The 24531-nt window shown below is 43.9% G+C and overlaps 1 protein-coding gene across 1 annotated transcript in view; it reads right to left on the bottom strand.

Annotated features, from left to right (window-relative positions):
• MGAT5B (alpha-1,6-mannosylglycoprotein 6-beta-N-acetylglucosaminyltransferase B) overlaps positions 1-24531 on the bottom strand; it is a 171318-nt gene that overhangs the window by 61359 nt on the left and 85428 nt on the right. Inside the window, exons 4-5 of the mRNA XM_053376036.1 lie at positions 17064-17176; positions 3718-3791 (exon numbers count right to left, since the gene is read on the bottom strand). Of these exons, the coding sequence (XP_053232011.1) occupies positions 3718-3791; positions 17064-17176 (187 nt within the window). The remainder of the gene's footprint in view (positions 1-3717; positions 3792-17063; positions 17177-24531) is intronic.

The following is a 24531-nucleotide window of genomic DNA, read 5'->3' as shown; positions in this document are numbered from 1 at the left end:
TTCCCTTATACTGTATATAAATAAAATGACATGCAAAGCAGCCCTAAGAAAATGATTTAATAAATTTACATCATCATCATCATCATCATTATTATACTGCTCTATACCTGGAGATCTCAGGGCGGTTCACCTCTTTAAATAGAATAGAATTTTTATTACCCAGAAAACTCATCTAAAGCTTTTATCTAAAAATGGATAGGAGATCCTGCCAAGGAGCTTACATTTTATCTGTTAGCTTAGATCTCACAAAGCTTATTTTGCTTATCACTGAGGTCTGTTATCACTGATCAGCACAGGTTGTGGAGGAAATAAATAATATCACAGCACTTCAGATGAAATTTGCCAGAACAAAAGCAAGCTGGCTGATAAGTGTAGAAAATGCCTGATCCTTATCTGCAGTGGTTTTGCCCCATAGAGCGAAGCTAACACATGTATTCTTTCCCCCAGAAAAGCAGAGCTAGCCTCCCTCCTGATATTCTGGAAATGACTCCACTGATGGAGGTTGTGGTCAAAAACTTATGGAGGCCACCGGGTTCAGAAAGGCTGATCTCTGTGCTAAAGAGAAATAAATTTAGTGAGGTTCTCTCGCAAGGTGATTTTGCATGCAAAGCAATAGCCCAGGCTTCCAGTTCTCCATGTAGATCTATCATCCTCCGTAATTGCTGGTGCCAGCCTCTTCCAAACTTAACTACACAAACGAAGCCACTCAGGAGACAGCCCTCCACTCCCGATATGTAAAACACACCAATCATCCAGACAGGAGATCGAATTACTGCCTCCAGCAATTAAATTACACTTAAAATTTAACCCCACCATGGAAGAGGATGGGAGAAAATGACCGCTATGTAGCTGGGACAATCTGAGTAATGCAACGGTTGTGTCTTGTTAATCTGGCAGTTAATTTGTTTTGTCAAGTAGCTGGTTGAGGGGCATGCAGGCTGAAATAACAGCTGAAGGGGTGCAGTGCGGGGAATGACTTCATGTTAATCTTACTGTTAAGCTAAACGGGTCGGTGCAGATACAGAGCTGCACACAATTGCACCGGCCAATCAAATGCCCGAGTTGTGTTCAAGTCAAGACAATGTGCTGCTCTAAGCAGAATGTGGTACTCAAAACCAGCATCAGGTTACAACACTTTGCTTGTTCCCCAGGGCAGAGATAACGCTTGAGATTAAAAACAAGCAAGACAATAAATCCATTGGTGCTTCCTTTGCATTTTGTTGCATATGAATAATTAACAGAGATATAAATGCTACATTAGTCCATGAATCATGCAAGGAAGGGCAACCTAGTTGCTCAGACTTCACACAAAGAAGGTGTGCATCCTCTCTCTTTCTCTCAGTGAATATTTCATAGAATCGTAGAGTTGGAAGGGGCCCCAAGGGTCATCTAGTCCAACCCCCTGCAATGCAGGAATCTCAGCTAAAGCATCCATGACAGATGGCCATCCAACCTCTGCTTAAAAGCCTCCAAAGAAGGAGAGTCCACAACACCTCTCATGTCTCTAGAGTCAAGCTCAACAAGGTCTTCTTTCCCCGAATTTAGGGCTTTCCAAAAATGTTTGATCTGAAAAGAGACACACCCTGGCCACTTCATGTAAGAAAAGTACAATCTACTCATCCACCTCAACAAATCTGGTCCCTTGAAACTAATTAAGTTCTACCCACCCTACCTTTTTTGGGGGGGGGTATCTCCATTTTGCCCTCATCTTCCTCCTTCAAATGACCAAAATTAAATATCTTAGAAGGTTCAACACAGCACTAATTGACACATTAGGGCTATGGTTGCAGCTGCAGTGTATATATTACCCCATAGGGAGGTCTTCCTCAAGCTGGTGCCTTCCAGATCTGCTGGACTCCAACTCCCATCAGCCCAGCCACTATGGCCAATAGTCAGGGATGATGGGAGTTGAATCTCACCATCTCAAGCGGGAAGAGCACTGTTGCAGTCAGGTCCTGCTTGTGGGCTTCCCAGTAGCCAATCAGATCCCTGTATGAGAAGAGGATTCTAGACTAGATGGGCCTTGATCTTCCTCTGTTCTTATCTGGTGGTGGAGTAATATATAAAATCTAGGGGAATAAAAAGGTAATGGTAAAGGACCTCTGACAGTTAAGTCCAGTCACGAACAACTCTGGGGTTGCGAAGCTCATCTAGCTTTACTGGCTGAGGGAGCCGACGTTTGTCTGCAGACAGTTTTTCCGGGGCATGTGGCCAGCATGACTAAGCCGCTTCTGGCAAAACCAGAGCAACACATAGAAATGCTGTTTACCTTCCCGCCAGAGCGGTACTTATTTATCTACTTGCACTTTGACGTGCTTTCAAACTGCTAGGTTGGCAGGAGCTGGGACCGAACAATGGGAGCTCACCCCGTCACGGGGATTCAAACCGCTGACCTTCCAATCGGCAAGCCCTAGGCTCAGTGGTTTAGACCACAGTGCCACTCACGTCCCTTAAAGTTCAGAGTTGACCTCCAGGGCCATAGCCAGCCCTCCACACTAAGTGGGGCTGCCACATTTCCAGGTAGGCTTCAAAGAAATGAAGTTATTTCAATGGCTTCTTAGTGTCCAAAAACAAGCATTAAATAAGAACAGTTATTATTAAGTTTGCAAGCTTCTGCCTCCTTAAATGAGTACAGTCTCTTGTTGCAATAAACAGTAACTCCCTTAAGTTGTCCCTTACCCACTCTGAGCACCACATTCACAGCCATATAGTAGCTAAAGGGGGACTTCAGGACTGATTAAGCATAGTAAGGGAGACATGGATCTTGAAAAGTCCACCCTGAGCCAGCGGGGTACTTGAGTGGGCAGCAGAGCTGGACAGGTCAGGTGGGTGTTGTCAGTTTGGAGCAGAATCACTTGAGGGCAGGCGGCACCAGCTGCTACTGATTTGTTCTCAACAAGAAATCTCCCTCTTCTAAGGAATAAGATACCATTTTGTTGTATCACTAAACCAAGAAGTCAGTGTTTGTGTGCTTGAATTTTACTGAGGTGGAACAAATCCTTATTCTTGGTGGGGCAGGGCACCCACTGGTCCAACTCTGGCTCATGGAAAACTTAACTATCGGTGTTCATTTCCCCAGGTGATCTCTGAAACACTAAAAGTAAAGTAAAGGTAAAGGGACCCCTGACCATTAAGTCCAGTCGAGGACGACTCTGGAGTTGCGGTGCTCATCTCGCTCTATAGGCCGAGGGAGCCAGCGTTTGTCCGCAGACAGCTTCCGGGTCATGTGGCCAGCATGACTAAGCCGCTTCTGGCGAACCAGAGCAGCACACAGAAACGCTGTTTACCTTTCCGCCGGAGTGGAACTTATTTATCTACTTGGACTTTGATGTGCTTTCGAACTGCTAGGTTGGCAGGAGCAGGGACCAAACAATGGGAGCTCACCCCGTTGCAAGGATTCAAACCGCCGACCTTCTGATTGGCAAGTCCTAGGCTTTGTGGTTTAACCCACAGTGTCGCCCCACAGTGTCTGAAACACTACCTATGCCTTTTATATCTCACTTATATTCCTTTCTAATTTGGGGAAAAAAAGAAAAATGAATTGAAAAGATGTTTTCTCACATCGTAATAATTCGGTTTACTGCTGCAGTGCTTGCTGGAACAGTGTGTGAACAAAAAAGATTCCATCTTCTTTTAACTGTCATCCAATGAGACACATTACTTTCATTTCTTCCTTTTTTTCTGTTCAGAGCACAAATCTCAATCTACTTTACTCACCTCCACTTTCCCAGAGCAGTCAGGGTACTTGGGATCCCTGGGCACCTCACACTGGTCCCGCCTGCCTTCTATCGCTGTTGAGTACAAACACACATGGGAGTGGTTAGTTCTGAGCTCAGATTCTGGTACTAAAGGGAGCTTACTAACAATACCAGCTATCTTTTCTTTTCTGTTTTGAAGAAGTAGTGTAGTGCTCACATTATTCAACCTGGGCTCCAGTTCCATGAACCTGGGTCCTGTCTCTCCTCCCTCTGTCCCACAAAACACCCCATCTTAGATCCTATCCAGGCACCAGAATCCAAGGACTGGCAATCTCAACCTTCCCTAAACAACATTATGTGCGAACAGCCTCCTATTCTAGCAAATCAGGAACTCACCTTTAGACTGACTGCTTAAATGCTGGGGAAAGCAGAAAGTCAAGACTATTTCTCAAGGCATTTTTTTCTACAGTATTTATCATTAGCTTTGATGTTGGGGTTAACGTTGTGCATGGTTAGCAATGAGACATCTTTTTATTAAACTGCTAATTTATATACCACTTCCTATTTCAACAGAAGTCTCTAAGCAGTTTACAAAAAGCAATCAATATAGGAAAGACAATACGAATTCCTCATTCAAAACCAAACAATGATTATTAATACTAATAATTCCATATTTTAAGTAACACAGTTAAATAAATATCACTAAAGAATGTACATAACTAAAATGACCAAGAACCACAAAAGAAAATGACATACTAAGCATCAAAATATATCACGGTCCTCCAAAATGCCACAGAATTGCAATATATCATCACAAAAAACTCATATTGTTGGTATCTGCCTGTCTCAAGCCAAACTGCTGGAGAATCACAGGGCCTGTTATGGCTGCAGAGACCGGTAACTTATAACTGCTGACTCCTGCGTTGTTTTTGCTGCATTAGCAGCACTCAAGTAACCTCTCCGGAGTGCAAGCCTGGACAGTGTGCATGAAGGTCCTGAGCCGCCCACACAACCAGACCTCCTGCCTCAGCCTCACTGATGTGCTCCAAAGGCACCAGCTTGGCTGCAGGAGTTGCTGGAAGGAGGCTTACAAGGCACCATCCAACCATTTTAGGGACTCCACTCCAGATTTGTGTAGGGTTTACTTTTTAGCCTTTTCTTCTCCCAAACATGTCCCACAAGACAGTGGGTACAGATTTTTCCTCAAAGTTTACTCCCAAAGCCATTCTCACAAACGATTATAGCAGCAAGGCAGCAGGTGTTTAGGGCTATGTTCCCAGATTGATGAGCCTCATCTAGCCATCTCATATATATTACAACAACAACAACAACTCAGCAGCTGAGAAGGGAAGTTCAGGGATATTTTTTAAAAATAGTTTTATAAGTTGTGTGTCTGTTTCTCAATTTGATCCTTTTACGGGGTTTTGTATGTTTTGTGGTATTTTATGAATTGTTATTTGCTGTTATTTTTATTGATTGTAGATTGGTAATTCTTTATTGTGGCTGATAAGTGTGAACTGTTTAATTATTATTTGTTGATGTTTAATTTTACTGTTTACTATTAGATACTAATGTATTGTTGAATGTTGCTTTGTTTGATATAAGTTGTCTATTTTAGTTATTGCGACTTTTATATTGGATCAGATTGTTACTATTAATGTTTGGTGTTTTATTATGTTTTTATGTGTTGGAAGCTGCCCAGAGTGGCTATGGAAACCCAGCCAGATGGGCGGGGTATCAATTTTGTGTGTGCGTGTGCGTGTGTGTGTGTAATAATCATTTTCCTGCACATTAACACCACATAAATCTAATTAAAGTCCTTTCCCCAGAGAGTAGCTTTTAGCCTGCCCCAGACAGCTCATGGGACACAGGAATGGGGACATTGTCCGGTCCTGAGATCAGGGACACTAGACAACCCCTGAGTTTAATAGTTCCTCCATTACTGAGTTAAAGCACAGAGGACTGTATCCAACTAACTCCTACTCAGAGTAGACCCACTGAAATTAATAAATTCATGTTAATCATGTCCGTTCATTTCAATGGGTCTCCTCTGAGTAGAACTAGAATTAGATACATCCCATGTGTAAGACCTTCCTTCAGCCCAGGTGACTGTGTGTTCATGGGAAGACTTACATGGAGTATACAGTGGTCCCTCGGGTTAAGAACTTAATTCGTTCTGGAGGTCGGTTCTTAACCTGAAACTGTTCTTAACCTGAAGCATCACTTTAGCGAATGGAGCCTCCTGCTGCTGCCACTGCGCCGCCACTGCACTATTTCTGTTCTCATCCTGAAGCAAAGTTCTTAACCCAAGGTAATATTTCTAGGTTAGCGGAAGCGTATGTAACCTGAAGCATATGTAATCCGAGGTACCACTGTATAAAGGAACTCTACCCAGGGGGCCATTAAGAACAGGTTAAGACACTGGGCCCTGTGGACTAAATCACACTCAAAGCCTCATTGTTGGAAGTTGGAAGCAGCTTTTGCATGCTTCTATCCGTTGTTCAAAACCTAACCAAGGAATGATGACATTGGAAGGGGGCAGTTGCCTTGCTGCTGAAATGGAATACTCAGGATGAGACGGTTAAATCCGCTATGATTAAATGGGCACAAGATGTGGGACATAACATTATGTTTGCTGACTGGGAACAGTTGTGGTCCACCGGGATTAAATTTACGGCATGTAATGCCTTAAGAGAAAATATTATGAAAATGATATATAGGTGGTACATGACTCCAGTCAAGCTTGCAAAGATTTACCATTTGCCTGATAATAAATGCTGGAAATGTAAAGAAAATGAAGGTACATTCTTTCACCTTTGGTGGACGTGCCCGAAGATTAAGGCTTTCTGGGAAATGATCTATAATGAACTGAAAAAGGTATTTAAATATACCTTCTTGAAGAAACCAGAGGCCTTTCTCTTGGGCATGGTTGGCCAATTGGTGTTAAAGAAGGATAGAACTTTCTTTATGTATGCTACAACAGCTGCAAGAATACTTATTGCAAAGTACTGGAAGGTGCAAGATTTACCCACTCTGGAAGAATGGCAGATGAAGATGATCGACTGTATGGGATTGGCAGAAATGATGACTGGCAGGATCCGAGACCAGGGAGAAGAGTCGGCGGAAGAAGATTGGAAGAAATTCAAGGACTATTTATGGAAATATTGCAAAATTAATGAGCGTTGAATGATGTTGGATAGAAATTAAGGGGTTTAAAGCTGTAATGTGATATGGGGGGGGAAATAGGGTATGGAAATAGGTTAAATTTATGGATAAGGATTTGCTGAATTAACAATCTGAACTGGAATACAAGAAGGGGAGGTATGAGGAAGTCAGTGAAATATGTTATTGAAAAACAGGCATTGTGAACCTTATGTGTTTTTAAACTTTTTTGCTTTCTTCTTTTTGATTCTTTTTTTATTGTATTAAATTTGAAAACTTTAATAAATATCTATTTAAAAAAAAAAAGGAAGGGGGCAGTTGGAAAAACCAAAACATATATATGCTACACTTCAATTTCCTATGATAATGAAAGCAAAATGGAAGTTTTTTAAAAAAGTGTTTCTTGGCGTGGCTCTATTGTATGGTCTTACATTTCTTCTCAGATTACAGCGCATACTAATGGTTGGCCAGCATTTTGCCTCCAGTCAATGCCCCCCCCCAAAAAAAATTGTGCCTAATGAGGCATGTGCATGACTCTAAAGGAGCACATGAAAGCCCTTCAAAATATAGACATTTTCAAATTGCGGCAGAAAATTGTGCAGGCAATCAGTCAAGTGCAGAGCCATCTAATGAGACAAACAATAGCAACACCTACAGGCACAAAGGCCTTTCAGAGAAACTCAGAAGTAAAGCATGGAGTTCTGTCTTTGAAATAAACACCCAACCACCATGCCTAACAGTTCGAGTAAAAGCTTGCTTACTCCTGTTTTAACCCCCAGGAACCAGAAGGCCATTATTCATCTTCAGGCTGTATATTCACAACAACCCTGTGGGACAGGGGTATCCATTCCCCAATGAACAACGTTCTAGAGACCATTGTATCGGTGGTGTACAGACCAGTGAATGGACCAAGTGAACAGGCAGCAACCACAAAGGAAGGAACAGCAGAACCAGGAGGCTCCAGGGGTTGACAGAGGGACCCTGAGTTAGGGTTGGGCTTTAACAGTTGTCCAATGATGCTGACCCTGGTGCCAGCCCTGGAGCCAGATGACCTGGAGTTTTTTTTTTAAAAAAGGGAGCTGCTACTGCCTAGGCACTTAATCTGTAGCACTGGCCAAGCCCAGTTTGGGATAATAATCCATTATTCATACATGGGGAAAGCTAAAAGGAGCTGGCCGGTGAGGGTGCTATAAACTATTTATAACATGCTCCATTTGTTTTCAAGAACAAATTGCAGAAGCCTATGCAATTATTCATGGCCTTAAAGTTAAACAAAGTCCTTTGGTACCCCAATTCTTCATTAGGAACCATAGCTGCAGATTAAAGACAAACATTAAACATTGATATTAGAACAGGAACAAGCAATATTTTATTGACTCCCTTGGACCTCTTTGGGTGTCAGGGAGAGAGGTGGCAGAAAAAGCCATTTGGCACATTGAGCCACAGCTGGACAAAGAAAGATGAGCAAGAGAGTCAATATTTAATACTTTAGGGTCACAGCAGGAGAGCACAGTGAGACAACCGGTCATAAAATGCTCTTGTATCTGCCACATTAATCATCATAATGAAATCCATTTGCAATTTCAAAAGATTTAGTCTTTGATCCAGGAAGGCAAAAGCTTCATTTTCAACATGGGTGTTGTCCTCACTTCAGCTTCCTATTGCATCATCCTACAGAATGTTCAGCAGCAAATATTACACAGTGTCAGGAGGAGGTAAAACATTTTATCTACAGGGCTGACCCACCCATAAGGCAAGGTAAGGCAACTGCCTTGGGAGGCAGGATCCACAGGGGCAGCAGATCTGACCTCCAAAACATGCATTGCCTGCTGCCATCGCCACTGTAATGGCAGCAACAGCTGCAGCCCACTCCTTGGAGGCTGGATTTGCCGCCTCCTGGGCAGCCAAAACATATTTTCAGCAGCCTTTGGGTGAAAAGAACGTGTTGCTGGTCTCCTCCCATCCTTGTTCCCAGTGTAGATCTTTAGTTCCCCTTTATTCCCAATGTAGATCGACACTCACCCCTTCTTCCCTGGTCGGAAACAGGGAATTTTGTGGTTAACCTCAGGGGCCAAAATGTTTTGGGCCAGACCTGTTTATATAGCACCCTTAATGTGCACGGCACTTTACATCTAAAAGACAGGTCCCTGCCCTGAGGAGCCTACATAGGGCAGGCAGTCGAGCTGAGGGTGGGGGACCTGTGGGCCTCTGAATGTTGTTGAACTTCAGCTGCCATCTTCCTTGACCACTGGTGACTATTGCTGGCTTGGGATAAAGGGAGTTGGAGTCCAACAAGAACTGGAAGTCTACAGGTCACCCATCCCTGCAATAAGGGGATAGAAGGAAGATGGAGACAATGGCAAATGAGAAATGATCCTTTCATGAACTTAGGCCTTGTTTAAACACAGTAAAACAGAATGCCCCTCCCCCCAAAAATGGACAAGAGAAAATCTCTAAGAAATATGTTGTGGGAAGGAAATGCTGCAGCGACTCAAGAATATGCAGACAAGGATTTGAGTTGTACAGCACTGCATTGCAAGTGGGTCAATTGAAATAGGTGAGAGATTTTATCCAACACTATTTATTCATAAGGCAGGTGAATAAGCAAGAGAGGTATTTAATACTTTTCAGTTTGATGACAATGCAAATAATAAATGGTCATGTCTGGATTTGAAATATTGAATCTGAAGCACACTCAGAAGAAATATTAAACCTGAAAGGTGCAGATTCTTTATTAGAACTCGGAACGAAAGAGAAAGCACGGATAGTGGATGAAATAGCGATTGCTTTCAAGCTGTTGGCACAAACTTGTGCATTTGGGGAGCTGAGTGAATCACTAAAAACTGCGTAGTGTGTGGCATGAGATCAGGCAGGCAGAGATCCAGGTTTGCACGAGAGATTGGTTTAGTCCTTGAGCATGCCTTTGATATGACACACAGAGCAGCAGAATTGGCTACAAAGCAACTGAGAGGACTAGCGGGGGGCACAGCTTAAAACAAGCGGCGGCCGCCCTACAGTCCAAAGATATCAGTAAGAAGGTGAGGCAGCCAGCCTCAGAGCAAAAGATGCCCCCACTTACAAAAATCTTTCAAAAGAAGGAGTCCTGGGGGTAACAGTATAAACTACAAGTGGATCATCAGACAGTATTTGTAAAACATTCAAAGCACTGCAAGTTGAACCGTTTAATCATTAAAGCACCAGATTTTCTTTTTAATACCCCACCCCAAAATACTTCTTGCATTCAGTAAATGCAATCAGAATTGCTAGTATATCTATATAAAAAGAAAGCGACTCAGCTGGAATTCCAGGCAGTATATTACTGAGTCTAAGGCCATGAATACATTTTTTAAAGGTACAGAAGGTTTCGTTTGTAGGCTGAACGGAAATAAAACAAGTGACTGTCCAAGAAGTTGAACAGGAATGGGGAACCTGGTGCTTCTGGCCAGATGTTGTTGGGAGTACAACTCCCAGCATTCCTGATGGTTGGCCGTTCTGACACGGGCTGATAGGAGCTGCAGTCCAACACCTGGGGGCCACCAGCTCCCTGCTGCTGACGTAAATGAAGGTAAGACACATTGTTAATAGAGAAAACCTAATACTATACTAAGGGACACGGGTGACGCTGTGGGTTAAACCACAGAGCCTAGGACTTGCCGATCAGAAGGTTGGCGGTTCGAATCCCTGCAATGGGGTGAGCTCCTGTTCCTCGGTCCCTGCTACTGCCAACCTAGCAGTTTGAAAGCACGCCAGTGCAAGTAGATAAATAGGTAGCGCTTCGGCAGGAAGGTAAACGGCATTTCCATGCGCTGCTCTGGTTCGCCAGAAGCGGCTTAGTCATGCTGGCCACATGACCCGGAAGCTGTATGCTGGCTCCCTTGGCCAATAAAGCGAGATGAGTGGCACAACCCCAGAGTCGGCCACGACTGGACCTAATGGTCAGGGGTCCCTTTACCTTTAATGCTAAACTAGGCTCTGGACAAAACTAAGGGGAGAGGAAATGGCAACACTCCAAAGGACCAAGAAAGGAAGAGACATTTTCAATGATGTCTCTCAGACGGCAGTCAGGGTGGCCGTGCTATGGGACTTCACAGAGACCACTTAAAGAACTTTGGATTTTAGTAGTGTAAATGTTTTAAAAGTGAGCACCCATTTTTAACTTGCCTCCAGTGCTAGTTCTGTGTGTGTGTGTGCGCGCGCTCGCGTGCGCAAATGAAGCCCAGCTTGCGACTGTGACTAGTCCTCTGGCTTGACAACCCATAGGCTAATAACGGAGCTCTGTAGCCATTCTACGACAATTGCCCACTTCTGTGTCAGCTTCCAACTTATTTAATTTTTTAAAAGCCAGCCATGGCAGACAAGAATGGAAGACTCCATGGGAATCTTTGCCCCTAGGTAAAATCATAGCATCATTAAAGTCAGCTTCAAAACCCATCTTGCAGCAGGAGAAAGGGGAGAGTTGTGAGCAATGGGGAAGACGGGAAACACACAAAAAAGGTGGATAAATCAAGCTTTCAAAGGAGAGGTTTACGGGTCCTCGTGGGATTCAAGGCAAGCATTTTTAATGGTGTCTGTTGGGGATTATTTTCTTCGGTGGATTAGTAGGAAACAAACACATCATTGTTGCATGATTAAAGTGATTTCCTCAGTAATCCCCTTCTTAGCACATTAACCCACTGGAAAAGGGGGTGGGTGTTAGTTGTGTCACACGCCAAGAAGGGGTGTTGAAGTGGGAAGTGCAGACAAGCGCCCCCACAATGGATGTGCGCTGCCATAGGAACACATTTCTTCCCTGCAGTGTGCTGCTACTGCTGCTGACTTAGGTACCAGCGTTGCAGTTCTCTGACTGTTAGCTTTCCTGCTAATGATGTATGGTGTGCTCAGCTCACCAAGTGCTTTGCAGACATTAACTCTTCCTTTCCCGAAGAGTCATGTGAGGCCAGCATTAAAGAGTTCTTCTCTCTCCCCACACCCTCCCCAACTCCTTCCCTAAGCTGCCTAAGAGAACTCAACGTGCAAATCCCAATGAATCAGTTTCACCTGTTTTTAACGATGTGGTCGGAAGAAAGATGAGGAAAGGTACAGCTCACTTCTTGTAGGGCAGGAGAGGGGCAGCAGTGGAACGATGCCATCGGTTGTTTATCTTATGATGTATGAGGGGAAATAAATGGCCGGGAGCACTTTTAGAGAAAGCTGCTAGAGAGAATGCAACCAAGACAGGGACATGGGCAGAAACCTAACCCTCCCAGCCCTGCATGTGACAAACACGGTATCTGAGGGTGCTTGCTTTCTACAGCAGGAATGGTCAGGTGCACTTTGCTTGTGCATTTGGAAAACACAACAAATACTGTACGAGGTCTCAAACAATTACCTACAAATGTAATGAAGATACCAAATGAAAATACCAAGTCTCAAAACACTGCCTGTGCGTGAAGCCCAATGACCCATTTTAGGCTGGTCATTTCGGCATTGCCAGAAAAGAGGAAACACTCCACCAAGAAAGGAAGACAAAAGGGATAGAGGTTTGCATTACATTTGCATATGCTGATTTTATACGGCCTTGTGAAAATTTAGAAATAATTGCTATAATTTAAAGGGAAAGACCATACATCTCGCCATAATGGGGGAGACTGTGGCCAGGTGACCTGCGTGCTACCAAAAGTATTAACTGTTGATGGGCAATTTCAAGGCCCCTGTTCTCCCTTCTTTAAATAGAACTGAACTGGGCAGAACTTGTGCTGGAGATTGCTTTCCCCTCCTTCCTCCCATTCCTTTTTCCTCATGTTCCATGTCTTCTTAGAATGTGAGTCTGTGGGAAGGGACTTTCTACTGCTTTTTTCTTGGTTAAATGCTGAAGCACAAACACCACATAGGTGCTGACTCTTAGGGGCCAAGGCAGTTTCCCCAATGTAATTTTTGAGGGAGCCGGGCACCCTCAATTTTCAGAGGGTGTTCGGGTCCACCCACTGGCTCCTCACAACATTGTGTATGTGATGTCTGGACGTTGCAATAAGCTGGAGAAGCTGGCATCTCTGAAACACCACAAACAAATAACTATAAAGCCTCACTTTGATAGCCTTTCAAGCAGAGGACTGGGCCATGTAAATTTTGACACAAGATCAGCTAACCTGTTTAGATGAGGTGAGGGGCAATGGAGAGGGGGAGGGGATATTTCACCCTTTTCTGTCCATGTTATGCTCCCTAGCTTCCTGTTAGGATCAGAGCAGAACCAGACAATGCCTCTTCATCTGTGAAGGAACCTTTTGCCGGATGTAGCATATATCAAGGGCAATCAATCAGAGACTGACAAACCTTCTGAGGCTGCATACATACTATAACTTTAAAGCACATTTGAAGCACATGTAGCCCCCCTCAAAGAACTCTGGGCACTGTAGATTAAGTTATAAAGTTTTTGGGAACCATCACTCTGTGAGGGCTTAACTACAATGACAAGATTGTTGATGTTTGGTGAGAGACACTTTTGTCATAGACATCTTGCAGTTAGGGGCGAGGAGATGGGGGGAGAGGGGAGAGAAGGATGGTGGGTGTCGTTCTTTCATTCTATTGCCTAGTATAATTGAAAGTGGAGACAATATATGTACCTCTCTCTGCTTATTCGTTTGCTTTGTAACATGAAAAACCTTAATAAAACCATATGTGTGTGTGTGTGTGTGTGTGTGTGTGACAAGAATTCTTTGAAGGGAAAGAATATGTTTCAAATGTCCTTTAAAGTGTGTACAAAGCTCCCATTCTAGAGGGAGCCCTACTCACAGAAATGACAGATTTGATGGACAGAATTTCAACTGCAGTCCTGCCCAACTTTTTCCAGGGTGGAGCCAAATGGCTTTGTCCATTTCAGACATATCAGAATAAAGGATGTTAGAAGCAGGCTGAGGATGAGAGGAAAAGATTCTGAGGTCATGTGCAAATTGCCCTGAATCCACTGGGCTGCCTCTGATCCCTATGGTACAGACATATGTCATGTTTCACATCCATACAGCTGATTGAGAACAGCAGTGGATGAGGCCAGCCTGTGCAATCTGCACAGCTGGCTTCCTGTGATGTCCCAAGGATAAAGGTATCTATCTTTAGTCCCAATTCACATCCTGCACATTTGTTTTGAAAGAAATGTCATCATGCTTTTCAGGCCAATTTGCCAAATACCGTGGATCACTAAGCAGTCAGTGGTGTCTCCACTTAATACTGAATACTGTATAGTATTCTTTACCAGGGCAAAGCAGACCACACATTAAGAGGCTTATTTATATGCCCACATGACAATTTCCTCTGCAAAAAAGATATCACCGCAAACAAAAATTCACCTAAAGGCTAACAAGGAGTATGACTGAAAGGTTTGGTTTACACTTATATGTACCCCAGGGGTTACGGAAGAGTTATTGGTACTATTAAAATTACAATAGACCGCTGAGGGAGACAGAAATAGTCAAATGCATATGGTTATCGGTTATACATGAATACGTGTTATGAAGGAAGTTACTCATACTGATTACCCTAAGAAGGCCACCAGTGGTTGTTTGTTTTATATGCTGGGGTGTGTGTGTGTGTGTGTGTGTGTGTGTGTGTGGAGAGAGAGAGAGAGAGAGAGAGAGAGAGAGAGAGAAGGAGAGAGAGAATTGCATTTGTTATCCATAGTTCATTGGGGTTTTCACATTATTGCAATAGAACAGTACAGTGGTACCTCAGGTTACATACACTTCAGGTTACATACGCTTCAGGTTACAGACTCCGCTAACCCAGAAATAGTGCTTCAGGATGAGAACAGAAATTGTGCTCTGGAGGCATGGCAGCAGCAGGAGGCCCCATTAGCTAAAGTGGTGCTTCAGGTTAAGAACACTTTCAGGTTAAGAACGGACCTCCGGAACGAATTAAGTACTTAACCCGAGGTTAAGCACTGTACAGTCCCCGACTCACCCTTCTCTCTCCCAGCTTCCCTTCCTCCAATCTTATTCCTCTTTTTTTTCCCCTCCAGCTACAGCATTTTCATCTCTGGCATTCAGTGAGTTAGCATGTTATATGGTGCTCATGATTGCATGCTCAGATAAGAAGATAAGGGTTGGGATAAATGAGTGTCTGCTCTTGTCACAGATTAAGATCTATTAAGTTATGGAAGTTTCCATCACTGCAACATGCCTCCCACTGCTTCCAGTTGTGGGTATTACTCAGGGAAGAGTTCCAAAAATACACTCCAAATCCCCGGGGAGCTTGGCTTTTTATCTAGTTCACAGAGTAGAAGTTTCCCATGGGCTGCTAGTTACAGGTGGTCTTTCACCCCATTTTCTGTGCCTGGAGAAGCCCAGACTTTCCAGTTTTGAGTGATTATTCATTTTGCTGCCAGATGGCTCAGTGGAACCATCCTTCTTGTCCTCTTGATAATCCCCCACCTGGCAGGTATGTAGCTGATTATTGTGCGGATTAATTTTGGAGTGGCTTATAGGTTGTTGCTTTTAATCTGTGTAGTTATACGATGTATTTTATGGATTAAGTGTTTGCATAACTTCAAGCTCTGCATTTGTTCGCATTTTGTTCATCCCAAATTGATGTTTTGTACTTTCCAGTTGGGCTTGATTTCGTTTTGGCTTCTTTCATTGACATGCAATTGCATTGTGCAAAGAGCCACAGCTTACTGGTTGGACAGTAGGGCTGCCGTAATAAAGGATGCTGCATGCCTAAATACACCAGGAGAAGCATTAGCATGCATTGGCATAACTCAGGATCCTCCAGCAGGTATCTACACCCACTACTCCATTTGCACTCCACATACCTTTGCCTTCACTCCTTGTAGTAGGAGGCTTGAATCCAACTGATACAAACTTTTGGATTTTCTCTAAGTACTCTTCTCTAGATCAGTTCCCTGCCCCTTTGTTCTAGATAAACTCTTTCAGAACCTGTAAGAATTTGCATTTCCAGTCCTTCGGCTTCTTCTAGTCCTTGTGGGTCTTCTCATCAACTAGGCATAGGCAAACTCGGCCCTCCAGATGTTTTGGGACTACAACTCCCATCACCCCTAGCTAACAGGACCAGTGGTCAGGGATGATGGGAGTTGTAGTCCCAAAACATCTGGAGGGCAGGGTTTGCCTATGCTTGGACTAGACTGTTCCACTCCAGCTTGCCTCATCCCTACATCAGCTTCACTCCTCTTCCTATCACCTCCTTCCCAGTGTCCCACACCTCATTTCCATTTCTGCGATTATGCCATATGTTTAGTTAGGGAGCTAAAGGAACATGCAGCCTCTGCTTGGGGAAACCTTGTACTGCTCTGCTAGCCCCCCGCTTCCCGCAACTGACCACCCAAGTAGTTCCACAGGCATCTCCCACAGAAGAAACTTTTTCCCTCTCCCTCCCTCTCTTTTCATACACCATCCACACTCTATTTTTCTTTTCCAGCTCTTACTTCTATATTTCTATTGCCCTCATTCTCCCAAGAGCCAGGCTGCTCCCAGCCAACCCTGTTTGATTCTAACCTCCAGCTCCAAACTGGCTAACTTCACTGCATGTCTGCTTGACTTCTATTGCTCTTTCCTTCACTGGATTTGGTGTGGGTTAAACCACAGAGCCTAGGACTTGCCGATCAGAAGGTCGGCAGTTCGAATCCCTGCAATGGAGTGAGCTCCCGTTGCTCGGTCCCTGCTCCTGCCAACCTAGCAGTTCGAAAGCACATCAAAGTGCAAGTAGATAAATAGGTACCGCTCCGGTGGGAAGGTAAACGGTGTCTCTGTACGCTGCTCTGGTTCGCCAGAAGCGGCTTAGTCATGCTGGCCACATGACCCGGAAGCTGTATGCCAGCTCCCTCGGCCTATAGAGCGAGATGAGTGCTGCAACCCCAGAGTCGGCTACGACTGGACCTAATGGTCAGGGGTCCCTTTACCTTTACCTTTACCCTGTTGTCCTAGCTATCCTCTCCTTTCATTTAACCTGCACATTTCTAGTCCAATTGAATGTAATGGCCTGCATAGCGATCAATATTTCTCTCTCTTGTAATAAATCAAATATTCCTCGATTCTAAGCCCTGGTTTCTTGCCAGATTGCTAATTCCCCCTGGTCTAAGTGAAACAAACTATAACTTGTACACGTGTATGTGAGCGTGTGCATACAATGGTACCCAGTAACATTTCGATTAAAATATATAAGCAGATGTTACAGATCATCTCAGATCATCCTTTTTGGTGAGCCTGCTGGTTTTCTTACATTTTCCGTTTAGGAGGCTGTTGCGAAGAATCTGATCCACCTTCATTGCAATGTCCGAGACGTTCTGAGCAATCGCCTGGATTCTTTCCATCAAGCCAACTGCTGGATGGTACCTGAAGTGTAAGTGAAAAAGAGATATAAACTTTGATTCATTCTTGTCAGGCATCCAGACTTGTCAGAAAGAAGGAAGAGGTCCCTCTGTCCCAAAACAACAGTGCTTTGAAATTGCAGTGCCAATCGCCAAAGACAGCCATTCTGGCAGCCAGAGGGATGTCATGGGAGAGAATGATGGACAAAAACTCCCACAGCACTTCCTCAAAACATTTGCAACAAGAGCCTTAAACTGAGGGAACAGCAGAACTGTGCCAAAGGCAAAGACTGAAACACACACACACACACACACACACACACACACTCGTGCCCCCTTTCTGGAATCTGATCTGATCGTCTATAAGGGCTGTTGTGTGATGTGTTGTCATCTTTGAAGCTCCCTTGAGGGGGCTCTATTGGAGGCCCTTATACACCCAGTAGATTGCTGTGGTCCGTGGGAATGTTTCTCTTGCAAGTACCAGAGATCTCAGAAGCTTGCTGCACAGTAACTTAGAGCAGAGCTTTCAGTGTGGCTGCCCCTGATCTATGAAATAGGATTCCTGTCAAATTATGACAGGCACCCACTATCTGCCCTTTCCAGAAACATGTGGAGACTTTTTTTGTTCCCACAGGCTTTCCCAGTGGGTCTTTTCCATGAGTGTCCACTTGGTAGGGTTTTGTTTTAAATACAGTTGTTTTTTGGGTGCTTTTAACAGTTTTCAATTATATTCTAAGTAAATCAGTTTGAGATTGTTTAGAAAGCAATTAATAAATCAGTGGTGATGATGATGATATTTAAATAACTAAAACCCCTGTTTGCCTCTGTAATGTATGAAATGGCCCCATTTGCGCCACCCCCATCCCTTCAAAAAGGTTAAGGAGAGTTGACTCTCTCTGAAATGGAAGCTTTTTCTTACAGCGTAGGTTCAGCAGGTCGGATGTGCATTACAGATGCCACGTATATAAACTCAGCCGTAAAAGACAACTAGTGTAGGCATGTCTTCTGTCTGGGAACTGAAACTCTTGCATTATCATTTTTGTAATTAAAAAACACCAACCTTACTTTTAACTTCCAAGGACATTACCTTGCCAAGAGATTCTTAGTCATTTTAGGAATATAAACTAAGGAGTGAAATTACACCTGCCAAGTTTTTAAACTGCCAAAAAACAACAACCCACAACCATTTGCGGCAGTATCAAAAGGCATCTGCATGAAGGAAGCTTGGACAGATCCTCTACTGGTATAATCAATTGGCAAAGATCCATTGCTATAAAGAAGGGGCCAGCTTAGCTTCCACTACCTCATTCTACTGCAGGGATATGGAAACATTTATCAGGCTGTGGGTCACATTGCTATCTGGGCAACCTTTCGGGGGTCACACATGCCAGTAGTGGGCGAGGCCAGAGGCAAAAAGTAGGTGGAGCGATTGGTGTCAATGTTAGCTTTGTACAGTAGGCTAGTTCCAACAGCCAGGCAAGCATGAAGCATTATCTGAGTTCAAGGACATACTCCAGCCAGGCAAAAGCACTTGGGGAGGGGGCAAAGGAGGGCCCATCAAGGATGTGGCCTCAGGAGAGGGTGTGGGGCTGGGTAGGGGGTATAGGATGAGGAGAGTTCCAATGATCAGACAGAGAGGCCCAGAAAGCTGCAATTGGCCCCTGTGGCCCGAGGTTCCCAATCCCTGTTCTTGTACAATGATGACATTCAGATTCTTACACCTCCCAGGGAAGAAAGCAGTCACACTAGTATCTCACTGGAAACCTGAGCAAACAACCTGTCCTTGATTCATTCCAAAGGTTATTGGTTATTGGGAGTTTGGAGTCTTGCTTAAGGCAAAATGCCAAAAAATGAATAAAAAGACTACCAAATCTCCTTCATTCCACCTGAAAATAAATCCAGATTTAAATAAGAAAAGCACCAAAGAGCAGAGTGGGAGATGGAGATTTCTAGAGCTTGTATTATATCCAAGATGTCCTTTAGTAGGTTTAGAGATCTTGGTTGGCTTTGTACAGCACACAATTGGCCTCTTCAGGGGCTTACAAGCACAACCGGTTGGGAGTGGGTCACAATAAACACGATCTTATGGTTTCGCTAGGTCTTGCATTCATTCGTGCTCAGTTCACCTCCTTCTGCTGTCCCTTGCATTACTCGGTCTCTTGGCTTCCCTTACAAAAAGAGATGTATTATTATTGCCTGTGCTAAAGTGGCTTTGGCTGACAAAACTCATGCTGCAATATATTTGTTGGTCTTTTCAGGTGGCACAGGCCTTTTTAGTGTTTAAACAGCACAAAAGAATACTTCGAGAACTTAACATCTGTCTTTCTCAGCGGGCGAATAGGGGGTGGATGCTTCCTTCATAATTAAAGAGCAGCCAGGTGACATTTCTGCTCTGCATTTCAGTGTTGCCAGAGTAGATCTAATCTTTGAATAAATAGCACACCGATCTTGGCAAATGTAATGACTGAGCAATCTCCACAAAGAAGATGTTCTAACTGTCAAGAAACCAACCTTTTTTTTTTTTACTCATGTAATCTCAGATAACAACAGCTAGCTGCTGCTCTATGATGGCCGCAACTCTGGGAAGGAGGAGAATAATTAAGATAATTGTTAATTTGTATAATTAAGGCTTCAGCTCTAGGAGTCCCACTGGACTCAAATGGACTTAGTTCTGAGTAGACGCACATAGAGCTGCACTGTCAGTCATTCTGAAATGATGGGATGGAGCCTATTCAGAAATGCATATGTGAGCTGTAGGGGTTTCTTAAAAATTCAATAAAGTGCTTAACAGCTCCATTCTTTACCAGCCCAGAAATAGGACTCACGTTTTCAACCCTTTGGAGAAATGTGAATTTCAAAGAATGGCTGTGTTTTGGTTCTGGTACCATTCCAGAAAGGGCGAATTAGGTAGGTTTGCTTTTATATGCAATCTGAATCAAATTTCTTCCCAATCTCAGTTCTGCCTGCAGCTTTCCTGCTGGAAAGACTTTTCTGCCTGTCCATCGTTCTAATTCACCAAAGTGTTTCAGTATGTTGCTTTTGCTACATGCATGCTATGCAGTCCCTTTGGTTTAAAGAATGGGCTGAACAAGTCGATCATTAAAGGGAAAGACTTCTGTTGCATGAGCCTTTTTGCATTAGAAATGCTTAGGCCACCAAGAAGAAGACTCATCCTCTATAGCAAGGATGGCCAGACTGTAAACTTTAGGGTCCCTGTACCATTAACATTTGTGCAGATGAAGGAACTTTGATGCAAAGCTTGTGCTGTAGGAACCTGAAAAGCACCACCTGCACCTGCACAACTCCCAAAGGTAAATCGGCTCGAATGCTGAAAGGCTGGCCATATCCTTTCTACAGAGCACCTCATTAAAATCAGAGTCTTATGCTTGTGGACAGAATGGGGTCCTGCATAAATCACATATAACACATCAGGGAAAGGTTAGTGCAGTGGTGTGGATGGAGGTGCATGGGCTTGAAGTTATGCTTGTTATCGTCAGAGTAAGTATAAGGAGCCAGTGTGGTCCGGTGTCTAAAATGCCAGCCTCGCACTATGGAAATAAGGATTTTAAAGAAACCACAACAACTCAACTATTGTTTCCCTGGGCAAATAGCTACCTCTCAGTTTTTCGCTCCTCCATTTGTGGAAGCAGGGCCAGTAATTGGCTACTTCAGAGAGCAGCTTTGACGGGGAAAGTGCTGAGCAATTGCAAAGCACTTTGTGGATTGTGTTGTGTGCTAAATTATTAGTAATAATGGAGTCCATCTTACACCCAGGAGCAGAAGCTGCAGGCTACTCTTCTCCTTTCTCCAGTCCTGCATTACTGAAGGCAGAGCAGGGGGTCCATTTTGTTCTCAGGAACAAAGAGGACAAAGACAACTGAATGGCTTGCACTTATTATCTGTAGAATCCAAAGGGTTGGGGCGGGGCAATAATGCAATTCAAAACTCTATTACTCTGCAGCCCTTGCCCTTCAACTGATATGTTCATCGCAGCTGTCCTGAATGCAGAAGGAGCTGAGTTGCATTCAGAAATGTTTCAAGCCATCTCCCATGTGGCAGATGCATTTTTTTAGAAAGCATAGTTGTGATTCCAAACGTGTGATCCAAGTGTGTGTTCAGGTTGCTTATGAGACCTCAATGAAAATAATAGGAAACTTTCACTTTTCCTTTGCCTTTTCTGATGCAGTGTCAAATGCTGAATTTTGCCAGGCCAGGGTGACCACAGGTGCATCACCAAAAAGGTGCATCTGGGTGTGGGGTGTGTGTGTGTGTAAGTTCTATATTTTAAATAATAATTCAGTACATCTCACCACAATGGGGAAGACTGTGAGCTCAGTTTGCTGTTAATAGGCAATTTCTGGGCCCCTGCGTTCTCTTATTATGGGCCCCTCTCCTAAAACTAGACTTGAAAAAGAGACCTGTTCTCTGACAGTTCTTCAAACAAACAACAGTCCTCTGCATTGCCTCCCATCCTATTGTTCTGGCCTGTTTCTCTTCACATTTGATACATAGGTATAAGGATTGTATTCAGCCATCTCTAAGGTCCCATCAACACAAGGCTTTTTGCTGTGCAAATGAACCTTCTACCCCTCTCCTTCCCCCTCCTAAATCTGATCTGGGGGTCCCAAGGTGGAGTAGGGGGTGGAGATTCCTGTTGTGCCGGTGGGAATCCTTGTGCTTGCTTCTTTTAGTGTTACATTTTAGTCGAATAGTTTATTACATCTTACAGCAATTGAAATATACAAAAATTAAAAATATAGCAGCAGTTTCCATGATACACTAAAACCATACCACCTCCCCAAGAATGGCCATACCACCTCCCCAAGATAATCAAGAATAAACAATTAGCACAATGGTGGTATCAACCAATCCTTTCCCATAAAATGTGTTAAGAGCAAGGTCTTAACCTGGACCTTGTTATGGAGAGCTTTCCATAGACCAGGTGGTGGTGGTGCCACAACTGAACTGTCTCCTAGAGAAGGGTCGTGGAGGATGGACTGTGATGTTGATTTTAGGGCTGCCTTTGGCTTCCAGGCAGCTCCACAAAAGGAGAGCTACTCCATCAAAGAGAACAGTCGGGGTCACACACACCCTGTTTCTTTCCCAACACAAGCCATTATGCAGGGTAACCCAAGCAATGTCAAACAAAGGGAGTGTTCTTTAGAGAACCAGGGTTGGCTAAAGCTCCCTGTTGAGCATACCTTCAGTATCAATTCTGGGCCTGCTGAAGTGTAATGTGCAAAACACTCTTAGTGAGAAGGAGAGAGTTGCTGTAAAGCACTCAAAGGGATGGTTGGAAGTTGAATCTGGAAGGCCAAAGGCTCCTCATACCTGGCATATGGGATGCAGTGAGCTGTAGTGGGTAAAACGCTGGGACTGAACTTGATCTACATTTGTTTAGCAAGGGGAAGACCTTAGACCAGATGCATGGCAGCCTTCTCTAAAGTGATCGCCTCCAGGTGTTCTTGGCTACAGTTCCCACCATTCCTGATCCATGGCCACTCTGGCTGGGGCTGGCAAGAATTGTAGTCCAATTTAGGGTACCAGGCTGGGAAGCCTGATACATGAGAAACAGGTCAACAGGGCAATTAGAATGAAATCAAGGTTATGTTGCTGAGATTTTCTATTAAAATGTATTACTTTTGCTACTCCTATTGATGTATCTGAAGGTGAATATTGCAGCAGATCCTGTCTCCCGCAGCATCACGATTGTAAGCCTTTTCTCTTTCTGGATTGTTAAAATACAGGAAAATGTCATTACAAATGAGCAAAACTTTAGGAGGGCTGTCCTGGGTTAACTCAGCAGGAAAATGTGTCCTGATTTCAGGTCCCTTCTATTTAAGCGTTATGTTTGTTCTTGAACAGATCACTGAACCTGAAGGCTGGAATTTAAAGTACCTCAATTCTCAAGGCTAAAAAAAAAATCCTGCCTCTGGTTTTATGAACCTTCCTGGCTCCAGTTCTTGATTTAAAGGCCACACTCTGGCAGTAACCGATCCACATTCTCTCCCCCCCCCCTTCAAGATGGTTTATGACTCCCAGCATTGGCCCCTCATGCTACCAAGGGGAGGGGGGGGGACGACTACATATCCTGAACTTTAAAAAAAGACACCAATCTATTTAAAATCATGGGGCAAGACTCCACTGGGATATTAGAGCTGTTCCCAGGGAAGATTATGAAAGGTGTAAATTATATCTGGCAAGCAATTAAAGATGCAGTTATTTGCCCATTTGCCTGGGTGTTAGCCCCATCAAACCCAAAGGGATTTAAAGCTGAGATATGTAGAGGGTTTTGCTGTAAATTATTAGTATTATTAACATCCTGCCAGTCCATCAGTTAAGAAACAAATTCAAATAACATGGGATGCTGCACAACATGGCCCAAGAAAAGGGCCATGTGAAACAACAACCCCAATCTCTTTAGTGTGAAAGCCCTGCTCATTCTGAAGCTGCATATCCGACCCCCGAGCCTTCTGAAGGCAATCCTGTATAGTGAATTTTTTTTTAATGTTTAATGTTTTATTATGTTTTTATATGTGTTGGAAACTGCCCAGAGTGGCTGGGGCAACCCAGTAAGGTGTGTGGGGTATAAATAGTAAAATTTTCATTATGGAATGGGATGTCCCTATTTTCATCGGAGATATGTTGGAGGGTATGCATGCATACTTAAGAGTAAGGCAGCAATTGTATCCCCCCCCCATGTCGAAGGCATGTGCAATGGCACACCTCTGTCACCTTCTGCAAGCAAAGAGGAGTGTGGCCGGTTTGTTTGTTTTTACGCAGGTGGGTAATAAACAACCACTAGCAGTAATCAGTGGAAAGCCTCCAAAACAGACTGTTGCAGGGTGCTGACAGTGTTTGATCCAGGTGTGTGTGCAGGGGGAGTGATTCCACAGCAGGAATATAGTGGAAACCACCCAAATAAACCTGCCCCCCACCTTCTGGCCAGGTTGAGTTGACAGGGCCCTGAATGTGACGGTGAATCTGCTTTTCTGCATCTCTCCTCAGCCCCTTGTTAGAATTGTTCTGTACACTCCAAAAAACCCACTGCTCACATGCCTATTTGAATCATGTTCCTTTTCTTCCTAAATGTGCTAAATGTTTGGCTTTGAGGGATTTGGACAGCTATAGGAAAAGAGGCCAGTCAAACATCTGCAAGAATAAGCTGCTGTGTAGAGCAGCTGGCCACTAGAAGCCCCTTCTTGCAGTGGGGCCACCAGAAGCCGCCAATCTTATTGCAGTTCAGTCTTCTATTTGTTTTGTTTTTCTCTTCCATTCTTGAAGGGATAATCTCTTGAAAATTATGAGGACTTTGTATTCCGCTGCAAGCCACTTGAACAAGCTAGTTAAGTGGAGATGAACTTTGCTATTAGTATTCTG

This window comes from Podarcis raffonei, chromosome 2 (genome assembly GCF_027172205.1).
Source record: "Podarcis raffonei isolate rPodRaf1 chromosome 2, rPodRaf1.pri, whole genome shotgun sequence".
In the NCBI taxonomy this organism is placed as follows: domain Eukaryota; kingdom Metazoa; phylum Chordata; class Lepidosauria; order Squamata; family Lacertidae; genus Podarcis; species Podarcis raffonei.
The sequence above is the reverse complement of the archived record's forward strand: the minus strand, read 5'-3'. Positions and strand labels throughout refer to the sequence as shown.